Below are 17,219 nucleotides of genomic sequence, written 5' to 3' on the forward strand. Positions count from 1 at the left end.
CAAATACATTAAGAACTAGCCTTTTACAAAGCATATCCATTTAGCTGTACTTTCTAAATTTTGAATGTCCTGGGTTCTTTGTCATAGCCTTCGGCTAGCACAATAAACATACTGATTGACTGACTGATTGACTGAACTCCACCTTCAAAACACTATCACTTTAAAACTATGGTACACATTCAGATGATTTTTTAAATTTTGTCATATTTTGATGATATTAAAGACTTAGAGCTAAAGGATGAAAACTGCCATTCATACTTCTTGCTACATATCCGAGCTGTGGAATCAGATGCTCATCTGCACAATTCTCTCTTCCTGGTACCAACCGCTGATTTTTTGTTGGGTGAGGGTTTCCATCCACATCTACCAAGAATGGTGGAGGCATGAGGTGAGGTGCCTGTTGAGTCTGCTCATCTAGGACATAGTTGTTAGAATCTCGAATCAGGGGTCGGTAGTCAGTGTGGAAGAACATCTGATCAGGGATCTAGAAAGACATGAAGCTTACATATAATCTCACCATTGAATAAAAAATACAAAGAAAGTTATAGAATGCTAAATGCAGATCCATAAGAATAAAGGAGAAAACAGGTTTCAAGTTGCTGTCTAAAAGCTTTCATTTACATATGAGAAATATCCTACATCTTTTAGCCACAAGTCTCAGTGTCAAAGGATCTTTGCAGGTCTTATTCTGACCCATTTCTTGCACATCCCACAGAAGGTCACAAAATATTGTGATTTATTTATTTATTTACCGGCATTTATACCCCGCCTTTCTCTACCCTGGAGGGGACTCAAGGCGGCTTTACACATAGACAGCTATGTGTAAAACAATGTACAATTAAAATTAACATTTAAAAATAAGTATAAAATAATTAAAACATTTGAAACAATACCTTCACTATTAACCATGCTATCCACAATCGTAATCCGGGCTGTTCCAATAGCCATTACACGTAATTCTATTATATATCTATTGTACAAGCTCTCCAAAGGCTTGATCACAAAGTCGCATTTTCACCCTCTTATGGAAGGTCATGAGGGAGGGGGTCTGATCTAATATCCCTGGAGAGGGAATTCCACAGCCAAGGGGCCACCACAGAGAAGGCCCTGTCTCTCGTCCCCGCCAGTCACGCCTGCAAAGGAGACGGGACCGAGAGAAGAGACTCCCCAAACAATCTTAAACTCTGAGATGGTCCATAGAGGAGATCTGTTTGGACAGGCAAACTGGGCCAGAACCGTTTAGGGCTTTATAGGCTAAAGCCAGCACTTCAAATTATGCTCGGTAGCAAACTGGCATAACAATGGAAGTTGTATGCTCCCTGTACACCACTCTGGTGAGGATTCTGGCTGCCGCCCGTTGGACCATTTGAAACTTCAAAACAGTCTTCAAATGCAACCCCACGTAGAGGGTGTCGCAATAGTCTATTCAGGATGTAACCAGAGCATGGACTACCGTGGCCAAGTCTGATTTCCCAAAGTACAGGCGCAACTGGCACACAACACAGCGCTCTTCTTTCAAATCAGATGCACAGAAGATTACTTGAGGTTATCTATTGTCCAAAAACAAGGTTATGACAAAACTATCTGTGAAACTTGCAGGCTTACACTATATATGAAGCAAAGACAAGTTCAGGAGAACTAATGCTTAAGGCTAAATACATTGATATCACTAATTTTATTAGGAAAGCTAATTGAAAAAAATACTGTAAAGTGGAAATAATACCTTTTCATAAGGTTTGTTACAACCAAAGCCAAATATCAAGAGGTGCCCATGAGAATCTGTACAAGCGAAGTGAAGTCCATCTGATGAAAATTTGCAGTCAAAGACAGCACCATGTCCTTGTCCTTCAATCTGAAGAAAAATAGAAGAATTTTAATTATAATTATTTTATTATATTTATTTATACCCCGCTCTATTTGCCCAAAGGGAATTCAAAGTAGCTTGACATAAAAGCATTAGTATACAATTTAAAATATATAAATATGCAAAAAAATAACAGTTAAACACAACCAGCACTAAAAAAAATCAGTTAAAATTCACCAAATAGTTAAAAACCACAGCATCCTCTGACTAGATCTTAAACACCTTACCAGTTTTAAAAGAAACGTCAGTCACTCTGCACACAGAATGACCTTCAATCCAAGCTGTACAGAGCTCTCAGTAGTACTTTAAGGATAGGGATAGGCAAAGTGTAGTACCTCAGAGCCATATTTCTAACCTTTGGGTCTCCCAGGGGGTTCTAAGTAAAGGTTTCCCCCTGACATTAAGTCTTGTCATGTCCGACTCTGGGGGTTGTTGCTCATCTCCATTTCTAAACTGAAGCGTCGGTGCTGTCCGTAGATGCCTCCAAGGTCATGTATCTGGCATTACTGCATGGAGCGCTGTTATCCTCCTGCCAGAAGCTCTGGCTTCCCACAATAGCCCACCACAGTTCTAGGACCTCAGACAGGGGTTTTTCCCACTCCTACATGGAGATGTCACGAACTAAATATTAAATTTTTTTGCATTCAAAAGGTGTGTTTTTCAATTCAGTCTTACTGCAACTGGCAGATGTTCTAATAGCACAGTAATAGATGATTAATGTATAATTTTAAGATGCCCTCCATTTACTTTCAAAAGGCTTTTGTGAGTAAAGTAAGTAATCCAGATTGTCAGAGAGTTTTTTTCCCAGCACTTTGCTGGGTAGAGATAAAAAACAAGAAATAGAAATGAAGATAGTCTCATCAAGTCCTCATTTTTGTCCTTGGTCAACATTGTTTTAGCCCTTCCCACCACCAGCATTCACCCCCCCCCCCCCCCAAACACACACACACACAAATGATTCCCATAGGACAGGGGTCCCCAAACTAAGGCCCGGGGGCCAGATGCGGCCCATCGAAGCCATTTATCCGGCCCCCACAGCACAAGGGCAGAAGGGGGTTGGGCTAAATGACCCAAGGGTCTCTCTTAAAGCTGCTATTATTATTATTATTATTATTATTATTATTATTATTATTATTATTATTAACACAACAAGATGAGTCCACAGCAGACACTCTGCTGGTTGTTGTATTGGATCATACGTCGGACACTTCCCAAGTGTCTAGGACTCTGTAATATATCGGCAAATAACGCATGCAGATCCCAGTAAGGTGGCCTTCTGTAGCTGGCAGATGGTAATTTTGTCAGTGCCAATTGTGTTTAAGTGCAGGCCAAGGTCTTTAGGCACTGCACCCAGTGTACTGATCACCACTGGGACCACCTTGACTGGCTTGTACCAGAGTCTTTGTAATTCAGTCTTTAAATCCTCATATCGTGTCAGCTTTTCCAGTTGTTTCTCCTCAATCCTTCTGCCACCTGGGATTGCAACATCGACAATCCATACTTTGTTTTTTAACACGATTGTGAAGTCAGGAGTATTGTGTTCCAAAACCCTGTATTATTATTATTATTATTATTATTATTATTATTATTATTATTATTATTGTTGTTATTTATTTTTAACATTGAGGCTGGGTGGCCATCTGTCAGGGGTGCTGTGCTTGTGCTTTCGGTGCACAAAGGCAGAAGGGGGTTGGACTAAATGGCCCAAGGGGTCTCTTCCAACCCTCTTTATTGTTGTTGTTGTTGTTAATTATTATTATTGCTCGGTGGCCAACTATAGTCCGGCCCTCCAATGGTCCGAAGGATCATGAACTGGCCCCCTGTTTAAAAAGTTTGGGGACCCCTGCCATAGGAAAACATCTCTTCAAAGAAAAGAGAAACTGAGCTTCCCTGCATCAGCAATAGTGTCTCTTTTCTTAACAGTAAAAATTCTGATTCCACTTCACAACGTTCCAATCCATTATATGAAGGTCTTTGTTTTATAACTATATGTAGATATTGAATACTACCAGAAAGTAGAGGTTGCTTACCTGTAACCGTGTTTCTCCGAGTGGTCGCCTGTGAAATTCGCACATCCCCGCCCGTCCTCCCCGCTGTTTGTCATGCCTCAGTCCTTCTAGCTGCTATTTGCGGCAGAGGAACTGGGGAGTAGCTCCTCCCACTGGCTATATATACTCTATGGGGAGATTGGGCGGGGCTACTGTCTTGAGGTGTTAACAAGATTTCTAGAAGATTCCGAAGCTGTCTGTGTTGGCGCAGGAAATACCATATGTGTGATTTCACAGTTGACCACGAGGGAGAAGTAAATTATTTGCATGATTCAAAGTGCTAAATGACAAGAGACATTCAAGAGTCTTTTGATATCAAATGATAAAAGACAAGTGTTTTAAAGCAGACAAGTAGTTGTAAGCTCTTATATGTTCACAATTGTTCAGATAACCAAAAATAGTTAAAGAAAAAGAACATATATTGTTAGAAGACAAAATTATGACTTACCATATTGAAATAATGTTTCATCTGAATTCCTTTTATTATATCCCAAATAAAGATATTGCCATCATGGCCAGCAGATAACATAATTCTAGGATCAAATGGGTGGGGCTCCAAAACAAATACTTCATCAGCATGTCCCTTTTTGAAAAAGAGTAGGTAAATGATAATGCTTTGAATCATTGCTCTTAACATTAATGTATTGCTTTTAAAAACCCTGATTTTAATGCTTTGTACTCCTGTGTAATGATAAAATTCATTCATATATAAATGAAACAAGTTTTCAAAGTGTCTGGGATTCTACGTTTAGTAACTAAGATGGGAGAACAAAGAATTGTAACATTGCTGAATGTCATAAAAACACTTGACCATGTTTCCTTCATAGTTACAACTGTATTTTTATACAGGTTGTGTATCCCATATCCAAAATGCTTGAAATCCTGTTTTCAGGTTTTTTCCAACAATTCTGAACATATACATTTCATATACACTTATACACAAATCCTCAATGTAATTTTGTAATGTAATTTTGTACACAATATTTTTTTAATAATTTTGTGCATGAGAGAAAGATTGTGTACAATGAAAAATCAAAAACCAAAGGTGTCATCATCTCCGTCCCCCATGTGTACAATTTCAGATTTTGACATTCTAGCTAAGGGATAGTAGTCAACTTATATACACGAAATAGATGACATAAAACCAGTAACATAAACAAAACACATAAAATACCATAGTTCACTGCATAATAGTCACACTTTCCCCTTTGGGGTAGAGGGGAATGTTGGGTGTGAATATTATGTGGTGAAAACATTCTGCAGCTACATGGCTTCCCTCAGCAGTCAGCCAAGGGAAACCCCAAAGCTGCAAAACTGTCCATCTGCCTGCTGGGAAGAGAAAGAAAGCCTCAATCAGCTGGCGGCAGTCAAGAGGTCTCCCAGGTCTCTAGCCTTCACCCACCTGAGTGCCTGCCACTTTGAGCTACAGGGTCTGCTCCAAGAGGCAGACATGCAGCAGGGGTGCAAGTATGACTATAATGCAAGGAACCGTAAAATCCCAAAACTAGGATCCCAAAAAGGGGGTGGTGACTATTATGCTATGAAATATTGTACTCAAGGCATACATAATTCATCAATTTTCTGCAGCTGCCCCTGTTATTTATTTTCACCATGTACTGTGAAGAAGAATGGCAGGAAAGAAAACACAGCAGATCTCTAATTAAAAATTCTAAACAATTATTATCAGTACCCGGTCGCTGAGATCTTCCGGGGAGGCCCTCCTCTCGCTTCCGCCCTCTTCACAACTGCGTTTGGTGGGGACGAGAGAGAGGGCCTTCTCGGCCGTGGCCCCCCCGACTCTGGAACTCCCTCCCCAGGGAGATTAGGTTGGCTCCCTCTCTATCTTCCTTCAGGAAACAACTGAAGACTTGGATGTTTCAGCAGGCTTTCGGAGATACAGTCATTAATTAATCAGCCCCAGAGGGTTTTTAATAATCTATCCTGTATTTATTATGGTCTTGCCTTTTATGTGTTTTAATGTAATTTTTTTCCCTGTATTGTTGTTTTAATTGATATATTGCATTACTGTTTTATCTGTTTTATATTGTGATTGTATTATGTTGCTTATATTTTGTCCTTGTGTTGTTTGGGCCTCTGCCCCATGTAAGCCGCCCCGAGTCCCCACAGGGAGATGGTGGCGGGGTATAAATAAAGTTTTATTATTATTATTATTATTATTATTATTATTATTATTATTATTATTACTAAGTAGTTTTAATCTATTGAACATATTTTGTGATCACATGTTTCCAAGTTATATTGTTGTTTCATTTAAACAATAAACAGTATAAAAAGCCATCTATGACCATATATTTTTTTGGCACCCTTCATGTTAATTAACATATTTTGACAGTTTATAGATTAAATCTATGTATTATATTTTATTAATCTATTGTTTTTAAGGAGGAACCCTATCCTTCAGTTCTTATTAAAATAAATACATCTTGCCCTGTATTCCGGGATCTCATGGCTACATATAGGAAAAATCAATTGTTACTAATATATGCCACACAAAAACTTAACATTACATACTTGACTTTTTTTTACAAACACACACTTTCTACTTACAATTCATTCCTCAAAATTATTTTTAACATTAATTATTAACTGAAAGTCTAAACCATTCTGAATCTTTCAAAAATATTCAATACTGCATCTTGAAGGAAAAAAATTGAGAAAGTAGCGCAACTATACATACTGTGAGATCATGAAGCAGCTGTCCAGTATAAGAATTCCAGACTTTGAGGAGATGATTGTTCACAGCAGTCACCACCAATTTATCATTTTGACTCCAAGCTATCATGGTTACTTTAGGCTTCATAAATTTGTCTTCTTCTGAGCAAACATCACTACCGAAAACAAACGGAAGACTTCAATACTTTAAAACTTTATTTCAAATATATTGAATCCGACAGAAATTGAATTAGAGAATTAAATAATCTCTTTGACAACTAAAAGTTAATCCCATAACTATAGCTATAGACATTTAATGAGCTAACCCAAATTAATATTTAACGTGAAGACTGTAGAAGTAAGAACTATACTTTTTTTATCGAGTCAGAAGCGAATTGAGATAATCGGCCGTCTACAAAGACGTTGCCCAGTGGAAGCTCGGATGTGTTACCACCCTGTGGGAGGCTTCTCTCATGTCCCCACATGGAAAGCTGGGGCTGACAGACAGGAGCTCACCCTGTCTCGCATATTCGAACCACCGACCTTCAAGACAGCAGTTCAGCCGACAAGGGTTTAACCCATTGCACCACTAAGGCTCCAGAACTGTACTGGGAACGCCTTTTTAAAAGGTAAGAGCATAATTATTTCATAGTGAAAACATGTCTAAAAATTTCCACACAACTATGCACAAGCTCAACAAAGATATCTTACATTTGTTCAGAGGAAAATATGCTCTCAGTATCCTTTGGTTAGAATCATAGAGCTGGAAGAGGCAAAAAGAGCCATCCAGTTGACCCCCTGCCATACAGGAACATCTAATTGAAGCACTCCTCACAGAGCTGAATACATGGATGCAAACCCCTTTTTTTAAAAAGTTCAACTGTATTCATAAAGTTCATTCAAATTAGAATATCAGAGCAAATTTCATGACCACTTATTGACACATGCAAATAGAAGAGTAAAGACCCAAACTCTATACATACCTAGGTAATTTGTCAGCCATGTCCAACAATATGCTTTTCCACTCAGCTTGCTGGAATTGCCATATCCGAGCTGTTCCATCTCTGCTGCCACTGATGAACCTTGACATAAGGTTAAAAGATACTATATAATATACAGAAAGTAACCATGGTAATTAAATTATGACCATTTATAAACTCAGGTTCAAAAAACAGTAGCTTAACCAGGTACATATCCTTCTAAAGTTGGCCTCCAACTATAGTCAAACACTCTTTTAATGCATGTAGGATAATCTAATTCTGAATTTTCTGGTATAAAAATCCCAAATTAAAATACTACCAAATCAGGAACTATTCTGGACTAGACACTTTTAGTCAATGCTTTGTTCAAACAAAATACACACAAAAACCCTTACTTCCAAATCAGTGATTCCAAAAGTTCTTCCTGAATCATGCCCCTTCTCCCCACTTCCTGTTTCAATAGGTTTGGAAGAAGTAGTTCCCAAGTACTCTAACTGTCCTTGCAACTTAAGAAATGTGCAAGCCACTTCTTTGATATCTAACCACATGAGAACCTTACTTGTCTGATTTATCCGTTTGAACAAAAGGAACCTACTAAGTGGAGCCTCTACATGTGTTGCCATTTTGGAGGAAACGAGATATGACCTAATAAGCATTATTTTCAGTATGACCTTATGTTATCGACACTAAAAAAACCAAGGCAAATTCATCTTTTGTGAATGATGATTATAGCTCCCTGTATTTCTTCAACAATAGTTCTTAATAAAAAGGTATTATTGGGTATTTTATAGGGCATTAAAAGCCAGACATCATTCAAGTTTTAAAATGACATGCAGTCTAGTTTTCTCTGAAGATTTCACTATTTAACACAATTTTTGTTCCTGGGTTACAAAAGTCATTTTATAATTTGGAATTCTGTTCCATGCTGATTTAAACCACTTTTTGTATATACTACACCAACTCTTAAAGTTTATGCTAACTTTCCAGTGTATTATTTTTCCAATCATACCTGTCATTTCTATTAGAAAACTGGATGCTGTCAACTTTATCCTGTTAGAGAGAAAGACATATTACATTCAAATGTAACACTGGAAAGTTCCTTTTGTGCAGTTGTGAGAAGGGGATACTTACATTGGGTCTAGTTCTTTGCACACTCCACATAGGTAGGGGTTCATTTGATGTTAATCATTATTTCCACCCTAGTTATAAGAACCAGCACCATTGCCTAGTGCTGACCTGACAAAGCTCCGGACAAAAAATTTCAAAACAAAAAACATAACTAACCAGAGTGGAAAATAATCCCCGTACAACTACAGAAAAAGGAACGTTCATTATCAGAACCAATGTGACATTTTCCTGCAGTGTAGGAATGCGCTGGGACCTAACCTAAGTGATCATTATGCCTATTAGGTGAGTAATACAGCATTATGCAGCTACCATTTGTTGCAGACACATCTGCAGAAGCAATTGTTTCAATTTTCTACTGTTTAACAATGGATTACAAGGAAGCCAAACTAGCCAATCTACAAATTCCAGCAAAGACACTGCTATACTCAATGCAGTACTCCTCATGTAATGAGCCTGAATCCACTAAGGAAGCTGTGCAGAACTGTGCAGATAAGCCAACTCAGCCACCTACACAATGGGGAAGGAGATACTCACTGAACTTTCAGAGACCTTTGAAATTAAACACAAAGGTATTCACCTAACCCCTTTAGTCATGTCCTACATACATCCAACCTGTGCCACTCTTTTTCCTGCAGTGCTTTTGGATATGGGCAAAAAGGCAGCAAAACAATCTCCTGAGATTGATGAAAAACTACCTTCAGAAATAGGGGTGGAAGGGAAGCACGTATGCCCATAACACTCACCTCCACAATCTCCAGGTCTCACGTGTACTGAGGCCGCTCCTCACAAAACAGGCACATGTGTTTCCAGCTTCCATGGCTCAAAAACAATCCTTGAGTGAAGGTAGGTCAGTCTACTCTTTGAATACACCCTTAAAAGTGCATCTCCAGTTTTGCAATCAACCCCATAGTCCTTATCTGAGAAGAATTTGGTCCTGAGTATATAAACCATTGCAATTCACTGAGGCTAACAGTTCCCATTAGTGGGAAAACTCAGATAAGAAAAGTTATTCCAAATCAAAACATACTCCCAGAATCGAAAAACCAGCCCAAGATCCTCCAATTAAACAGCCACAAAAGGTAAACAGCCGGAGCACAGAAAGCCCTGTCCTGAACTGGAAAAGGGGGGGTGATTCTTCTACATAGTGGAAAGAATGAATAACATTTCATGTAAAACTGCCCATAATGAGACTGGAAAAAGCAATACATAATGTAAGTATTCCCTCCCCACGCTGCAGGAAAAAGCAAACAACACAATTCAAAAACTAGAAATATTAAAATATTAAAGGAAAAAGTCAGATAAAAACATTTCCCTTTTTATAAGACATTTATTTGCACTTACTTTACTAAAAAAAACCTAAATGTAATCTCTAAAATGTAATCAAAGTTGTCATTAACATGTATGTATCACTAGAATGGCTATTCTTCACCAAAGAAAAGAAAGAAAACAGTAAGTCCCCAAATAATCAGGCATGGACAAAATCTTCCCAAGAAATACTGTAATTTACTAGAATTTAATGCTCATCTTTTTTGGGCTAAATTACTTCACCAAAATTAGGGTTAGCATTAGATTTGCGACATACAGTCATTTTAGTGCTGAGACAAAGCAAAAGGAAAAACTGTTTCAGGAGTTGCATCTGGAGTTCCTATTTGAGGTACAGTAATCTTTAATTTAACTGCAATGGCTAAAGGCCATTCATGGGATCCCAATCATGGGATTTGTTGTTTAGTGAGGCATCAGTATTCTTTGGCACTGAAGTCTTTGTAAAACTACAGGCCTAATGAATTCATAGCAATGTGTCAAGGCAGTTAAAGTGGATTCATTCTATAGCATAGATGTGTCCCAAGGATTTCCTTTTCCATTGCTGGAAGCTTTGGCATTCCAATACTTTTGTTTTCAAGGAAGAAATTCTAAGCACGCAACAATTGTAATGCACACCTTTTTTGTCTAAATTACAAAGAGTGCACTTTTTGCTACTTATTATATTCAGTAGAAAATATCTTTTTTTGGTTTCAAGGTTATAAAAATTGAGATTTGATGGCACATTAGACTTGCATAACTACAGTATTACATTAGCATACCTACATCTGTAATTATAATAACAATAGCCACTGCCCACACACATTTTGGTGCCTCAAGTGTCAGACCTGTTTCTGAATATATTTGACTGCTGTTTAGAAAAGTGGCAGCAGTTTGCCCCTATCTGCTCCAGTGTTTGAGATAGAAAACATATGTCATATACCAGTTGCCATATGCTTGCCCATAAAGAATCATGACAATCATATACTTTAAAAAAAATCTAGAGCAGATGTGGCCTAGCCAAGACAACTTCCTGAATCAGTGCCCCAAATAATCTGAGGAACAGACCTAAAAACCAAAAATTTTTTTTGCTAGGTGGGTGTGTAAGTAACATTTAGAGTTTAGAATTCCAATCTTCAAAGACTTTTACTAGAGGAATAATGCATATTAATACTTATACATTACTCTATGATTTTGTAATATACAGGGAATTGAAATTGAATTGAAATATTTTAATAAAATAAACAAATCTGAATATAACATTCAATGTCAACAGAAATTAATTTTAAAATTTAACATTACTTACGGCGTGGCTCTCCAGCTCTGAAATTTTTTCAGGGATTTCAGAACCAAAATAATACATTCTAATAACATGGTCAGTACTGCCAGTTGCTAAGAACATCCCACCTACAATTTAAAAAACAGTTTAGGATGCTGACATGTAAAAAGTCATAGAACATTATCTTAGTCCAGACTAATATACAAGGACTTCTATTTAATGGGAGCCAAGATATTACTCTGACATCCGCAGGATCCGAAACTTAATCTGAATGTATGAAACTTAATCTTATTATATTTCTACAAATAAAAATATGCAACTCATTTTATAATATTTCAATAATATTGATACGTTTACTACTAAACTGATTTTTAATGCAGATACATATAGTCTTATCTATCATGGACTGGATCCATTTTCAGAGTAGGCCTGCTGAAATCATTACATCTAGCCATGACAAAGTGAAACATAAACAGACCTACTTCAAACATGACAGTCTGGAGCCTACCTGATCTCCCCTTTATATAAAAGCAGGAATACATAAGAACATCATGGTAGAATTTAAATCCTTGTCTTCATGGTCCACATCTTATTCTCCATCAATTTGGACATACCAGTTGTAATGAGTTGTAATGTAATGTATTTGGGGGGGATTTGGGGGACCCCTAAAGAATTCCACTGTTGTCTTGGAAATTAGGCTTCTCAACTCATCACCAAAGAAAATATTTATTTCAGAGTGCCGAGTCCAAATTATACTGCAGTGATTCCCAAAGTGGGTGCTACCGCCCCCTGGTGGGTGCTGCAGCAATCCAGGGGAGCTGTGATGGCCACAGGTACATATATCTTTCTGCTTAATTGCTATTAAAAAATTTTTTAAAAATTAATTTCTAGGGCGCTGAGTAATATTTTTTTCTGGAAAGGGGGCGGTAGGCCAAATAAGTTCGGGAACCACAGTTATACTGCAATCCTTATCCGTGGCGGATCCCAAGCTATGCAACTCTCCGCAATACAAGACTAGGCTACCGCTATCTCTGCTCTCCGTCCACAGGCAAGGCCTTTTATATGAACAAGCGTTTGATAAATAAGCAGCTATGTGGAAAGGTCATTAATGGAATGCATGTGGTGCATCTTTATTATTGGTGCCGTATTTTTATATTATCTTGAAGTATCAATATTGTAATATGGTAGCTTATTGTATTGTTGTTTATTAAAGTAGGCCCTTCACCTTACAAAGGGATTTGGGACACAGGACCTCTGTGAAAATGTGGTGACTGAGAATAAAAATTATTATATTCTTTACCTGAGAGAACAATTCTCTAGGACTCCTTAGGGGAGGCCTACACAACCTGTGACCATCCAAGTGTTTCGGACTTCAGCTCTCAGAATTCCTGACCATTGGACAAGCTGGCTAGAGCTTTTGGGAGTTGGGAGTCCTAAACACCTGAGAGGTCATAAGTTCTGCAGGCCTGCTTTAGGGACTCCAAGAGGACTCTGTGGTCAATATCTGGGAGACACTGGCCTCAGGGTTGCCCTGGAGGACCTAGAGATTTCTAAAGAGGATATTAATCAAATCTGCAAAGCTTTTAATTGAATGATACAGTAGCCTAGTATTTTATTGCCTTATGGGAATTTTAGATTGCTTTTAATTTCATCTTAATTTAATTTAATTTTAACTGTCTACAAGGTAGTGTCCATGTAACTCTTTTGGGCTGTTTTAATCAATGGGTTTATGTTATATTGTATGTTTAATGTTTCTGTGAGCTGCCTTGGGCCAGTTGGGAGAAAGGCAGGATAGAAATACCCAAAACAAATAAATAAAAAAAAATCCACAAATGTTTTTAACTCAAGTAATTTTGTTTATCACATTGCAAACTGCCTTGGCTCCCATTTAGGATCATGGTGGCACAAACATTAAATAAATAAGATCTGCTCATGTATATTTAGAATCAATGCCTTCTAAGTTCAGTAACATTTACAGTACACTTTATTTTGGCTTAGGATTTCAATCTTAAAATGGTAATTGTCTTGCTACAACATCCTCTGCTAATTAGACTTGTTACTATTAACCCAATTCGTTTCCATGACTGAACTAAAGTAACCTTGTTCAAAGTAACGAATATTTATTTACATATGGAATTAGCAAATCAACAGTTCAATTTAAAAATTCTAAAGGATTTAGGAACTGCAACAGACCACTGGAGCTCCTTAGAATTCTGGAGTTGCAGGAGAAGTTGCTAGAGGTGCCATGAGAGAACTTTTTTGGAGCTGTAAACTTAATTTCTTATGAACGAATTCCCTTAGAAACTATTTGAAGGGTCATATCATGCTAAAAAGTTGAGAAAAGCTGCCCTGCAGTGATGCAGTAATTGTGACTTCTGCTTCAAATAATTTTGAACTCATCTATTGCTGGGAGTCCTGCCTTCAGTTTTCCAACTGTCACACTGCTATGCTAGGGTGAAAGAAGAATAGTAAAGCCTTATGGGCGGAGTTAAATCTCTACCTGCCCCAACCTTTGTGTGTGTGTCATGCCTTATTCAAACTGCAAACTTGAGGACATGAACTACTGAATCCTTTTAAATTTTGTTTCCAGGGGCGGGAGGGGGGGATGCCTAAAAGGTAGGAAATTTATACTCCTAAATAGACTCTCCATCTTGTCTATTTAACTGCTATTAAGTTAGCACAATTTTGAATCCTCCCTGAACTTAGTTTAAATATCAAAAATACGATGAAGGAATTTATATTCTCACATAATGAGTCCATATGCCCCAGTGGACCTCCCATAACAAAAAGTATACTTTTAACATTTCAATCTGATCTAACTGTAGCTTGGAGGTCAGTAATGTTCCAGGTCAGAATTGATTGAAACATCAAACCAATGAAGGAAGGAGAAAAATCTGTCTAAGAAAAGGAAAACATCAAATTTCACAATCTGCTACTTCAGAATCACTGTCTGAAAATTATGAAAAACATTTAATTTGAATAAACATAGTAACCTAAATAGAAAAGCTATATAAATTATTTGATCATAAATCCTCAAAACTACAAAATGACTAAAAGAAACTTAAAATGACTTAATTTAAGCCAAGGCTCCAGGTATGATTAAGAAAGAAACAGAGAAGGCATCATAAGTTTTATCAGAGGTAAAATAGAAATCTTAGGGGACTCCACAACTGAGGAGAGGCCATTCTGATTCAGCAAGACATATACTTACCAACACTAAATGAAGAGCAAAGCATTTGAACACCAGGTCTAGGTTTTTCTGTGAATTTCAGTGGCCGATTACTTGAGAAACAATAAGAGTTGTTTTAATATATGAATGCTACAATCACTCCCATGAAGATCTTAACTTTAAAACTTTATTAAAAATAAAATTCCTTTTTTGTATTTTATACACTACAAAGAAGCTGCAGTTTTGATTTTTTTACTGCATTCTGCAACAATAAGGTTGTCAATACAATATTATAAACTGGTTTGATGATTATTTTTTCTATTCTACAATGTAATGTTGAATCTGAGAAAGCAAAATGCTTGGTATGTGAATAAAAGCAGCAAAACAAGATAATGACATACTTGAATTTCATAGAAATTGTATTCCACTGCCAGAAGCAAACTGTTCCATCTACACCTGTGGAAACCATGTATCGTGTGGTGTCTTTGACCAGTGGGCTGAACTAGAAATTAAAATAAACCATGAGTAATTGTATATTTTAAAGAAACAGGACAACAAATACTGGATTTTCATTCACTTCTAAAACAATTTCATTTCATTTTCCATCAAGTTTATATTGAATGTGCCTTCAATAAAGGAGTGAAATATATATTAAAAATATATGATTGAGTATTCTAAAACATTTGAGAACAAGTGCTTTGGATTTTGGAATAACTGTATTTGCACATATATACACGTAATAAGATATCATGGAGATGGGATCCAAATCTAAACAGAAAAATTATTTGTTTCATATATGGTCAAGCCCTCCACATTAACAGCTTTGACTTTTGAGGATTTGATTATTCAGATTTGATTAAACTGTACTCTCTAGGTTCTCCACTGCAACTCCATGGCTAATATTCTCTGGAGGTAGGATATAGTCATGCTGGAGGACCTGGAGATTTCTAGAGAAATGTTTTCACAAGTTAAAAAAGCAACTTTTTAATGTGTTGTTTTTCACTTTCAAGGGGGTCTTGAAAGTACAAAACCTACTGAACCTATTGAAATGAATGACTGTTATTAAAAGTTGCCGTAGAATCACTCTGGGGATATACAAAAATTCCTTGAGATGTATTCTCCCTAGGGATTTTCTACATCTTCTAGGGGACTCTATGTTAACTTGTGGCAGAAGCATATCATGCAAACACCCAGAGGACCTAGAAAATTCCACGAGAGGACATATTTTTGTCAGCTGGAAGTAAGTGAAATAGAGTACAAGTTCTGCTGTTACGGGTGTTGTACTGCACATGTAGAGCTAAAAGCTGCTTTATTTGTCCAATTGCACCATATTTTCTCATGGCCTTTAAGAGCAGATTAATACTTATTGGAGCAGTTTAATTAACTAGACTCATTTAAAAGTTATAAATTTGCAAAAGATGAGCGAAATACATAGTTCCCTCTCTTCAGATTTTCCAAACTGGTATTTGTCTAACTGCATGGAAATACTAGTATTTAAGCTGAAGATAGACCACAGAGAGATCTTTTCATCTTCTCAAAATTGGGGTAAACTCTGAAGTTTCCAAGAAAGCACATACAATATAAATGAAGTGTGGAATATAGTCAATTCTTACAACACACAAAAGCAGACATTTCAATATTTAGTTAGGAACTTACTTGCAATGATGTAATTGAACCTGTGTGTCCCTGTAGAACAGCAAGTGGAGCACATGTTCTGAGACACCAAACACGGATAATTTTATCACAACTGCCAGCAGCAATCATTGTGTTTTCATAATTCACAGCCATATCTGATATCTCTGCTGAATGGCCCCTTAACGTAGCAAGCAATCGACCATTGTGTGTGGACCAAATCTTTACCAAGCAATCATCTGATCCCTGATTATAAAAAGAATATGCTAATTTATTTTCAAATACAGAACCTACTTCAAGTCATTAACATGGTCTACATGCTGATAAGATTAAAACTTTCACAGCCACAAATACTTGCATAAATAATCATACAATCAGTTGGGAAGTTACTAAGCAGCAGGATTAGTTCTGATTTATCATGTACAATGATGCTGTAAAACATGCTGAGCTAAAACAAAGGGGAGAAGCAGAACTACCGTATTTTTCGCTTTATAAAACGCACTTTTTTCCCCCCAAAATAGAGGGAAAAAGTCAGTGCGTCTTATAAACGCAATATGACCTCACGTGGGCGGAGCTAGAGCGCGATCTCGCTGCTGCCGATTACTTTTCCCTTGGAAGGGTGGGGCGGGGAGGGGATGCAACCAGTACTGTTTCTCAATATGGATGAGTATTTACACTGTTGTAAGCTGCTCCAAATCCCCTCAGGGATTTGAGGGGAAGGGACGCGACTTGTTTTCCCGCCTAAGAAGAAGAGGAGAGTTTGGGAGGCGCCATTGAGCCCGTTTCCTTGGTACTGGGAACTGAGAGCGAGCGGGGGGGAGGGGCCGTCCTCCTCCTCCTCCTCCCCCCCTGGCTGCTGAGGGCGGGCCTCTCTCGCTCTCTCTCGCCTTCGCCTCCCTCCCTTCCCTCCGAAGCAGAAGAGGCCTGGCCGGTCCAGGCCGGGACTGAGCCGCCGCCTGGATTTCTCGGAGTAGGCCCCGCAGGAGGCGCTGGCGGCGGGAGGCGCCCCTCGCTTGTCGCCGCCGCTGCGCCTGCCTTCTCCTCCTCCCCCCTCAAGGCCGAGCAGCCGCCATCGCCAGGAAGCCAGCGGAGGAGGAGGAGGAAGGGCTAGGCATGAACCACCGGCCCCCACAGCAGCCGGCGGCCT

At 38.1% G+C, this 17,219-nt stretch overlaps 1 protein-coding gene across 3 annotated transcripts in view; it reads right to left on the minus strand.

Moving 5' to 3' along the window:
- brwd1 (bromodomain and WD repeat domain containing 1) overlaps positions 1-17,219 on the minus strand; it is a 75,212-nt gene that overhangs the window by 45,189 nt on the left and 12,804 nt on the right. For 2 of the 3 annotated variants that reach the window (XM_062975100.1, XM_008107507.3), the window contains exons 8-17: positions 16,097-16,318; positions 14,842-14,942; positions 14,483-14,553; positions 11,299-11,399; positions 8,575-8,615; positions 7,569-7,667; positions 6,611-6,761; positions 4,361-4,495; positions 1,724-1,852; positions 259-484 (exon numbers count right to left, since the gene is read on the minus strand). In XM_062975100.1, coding sequence (XP_062831170.1) covers positions 259-484; positions 1,724-1,852; positions 4,361-4,495; positions 6,611-6,761; positions 7,569-7,667; positions 8,575-8,615; positions 11,299-11,399; positions 14,483-14,553; positions 14,842-14,942; positions 16,097-16,318 — 1,276 coding nt within the window. The remainder of the gene's footprint in view (positions 1-258; positions 485-1,723; positions 1,853-4,360; positions 4,496-6,610; positions 6,762-7,568; positions 7,668-8,574; positions 8,616-11,298; positions 11,400-14,482; positions 14,554-14,841; positions 14,943-16,096; positions 16,319-17,219) is intronic. The other variant, XM_062975101.1, reaches the window with a different exon arrangement.

The sequence above is a fragment of the Anolis carolinensis genome, chromosome 3 (genome assembly GCF_035594765.1).
Source record: "Anolis carolinensis isolate JA03-04 chromosome 3, rAnoCar3.1.pri, whole genome shotgun sequence".
Classification (NCBI taxonomy): domain Eukaryota; kingdom Metazoa; phylum Chordata; class Lepidosauria; order Squamata; family Dactyloidae; genus Anolis; species Anolis carolinensis.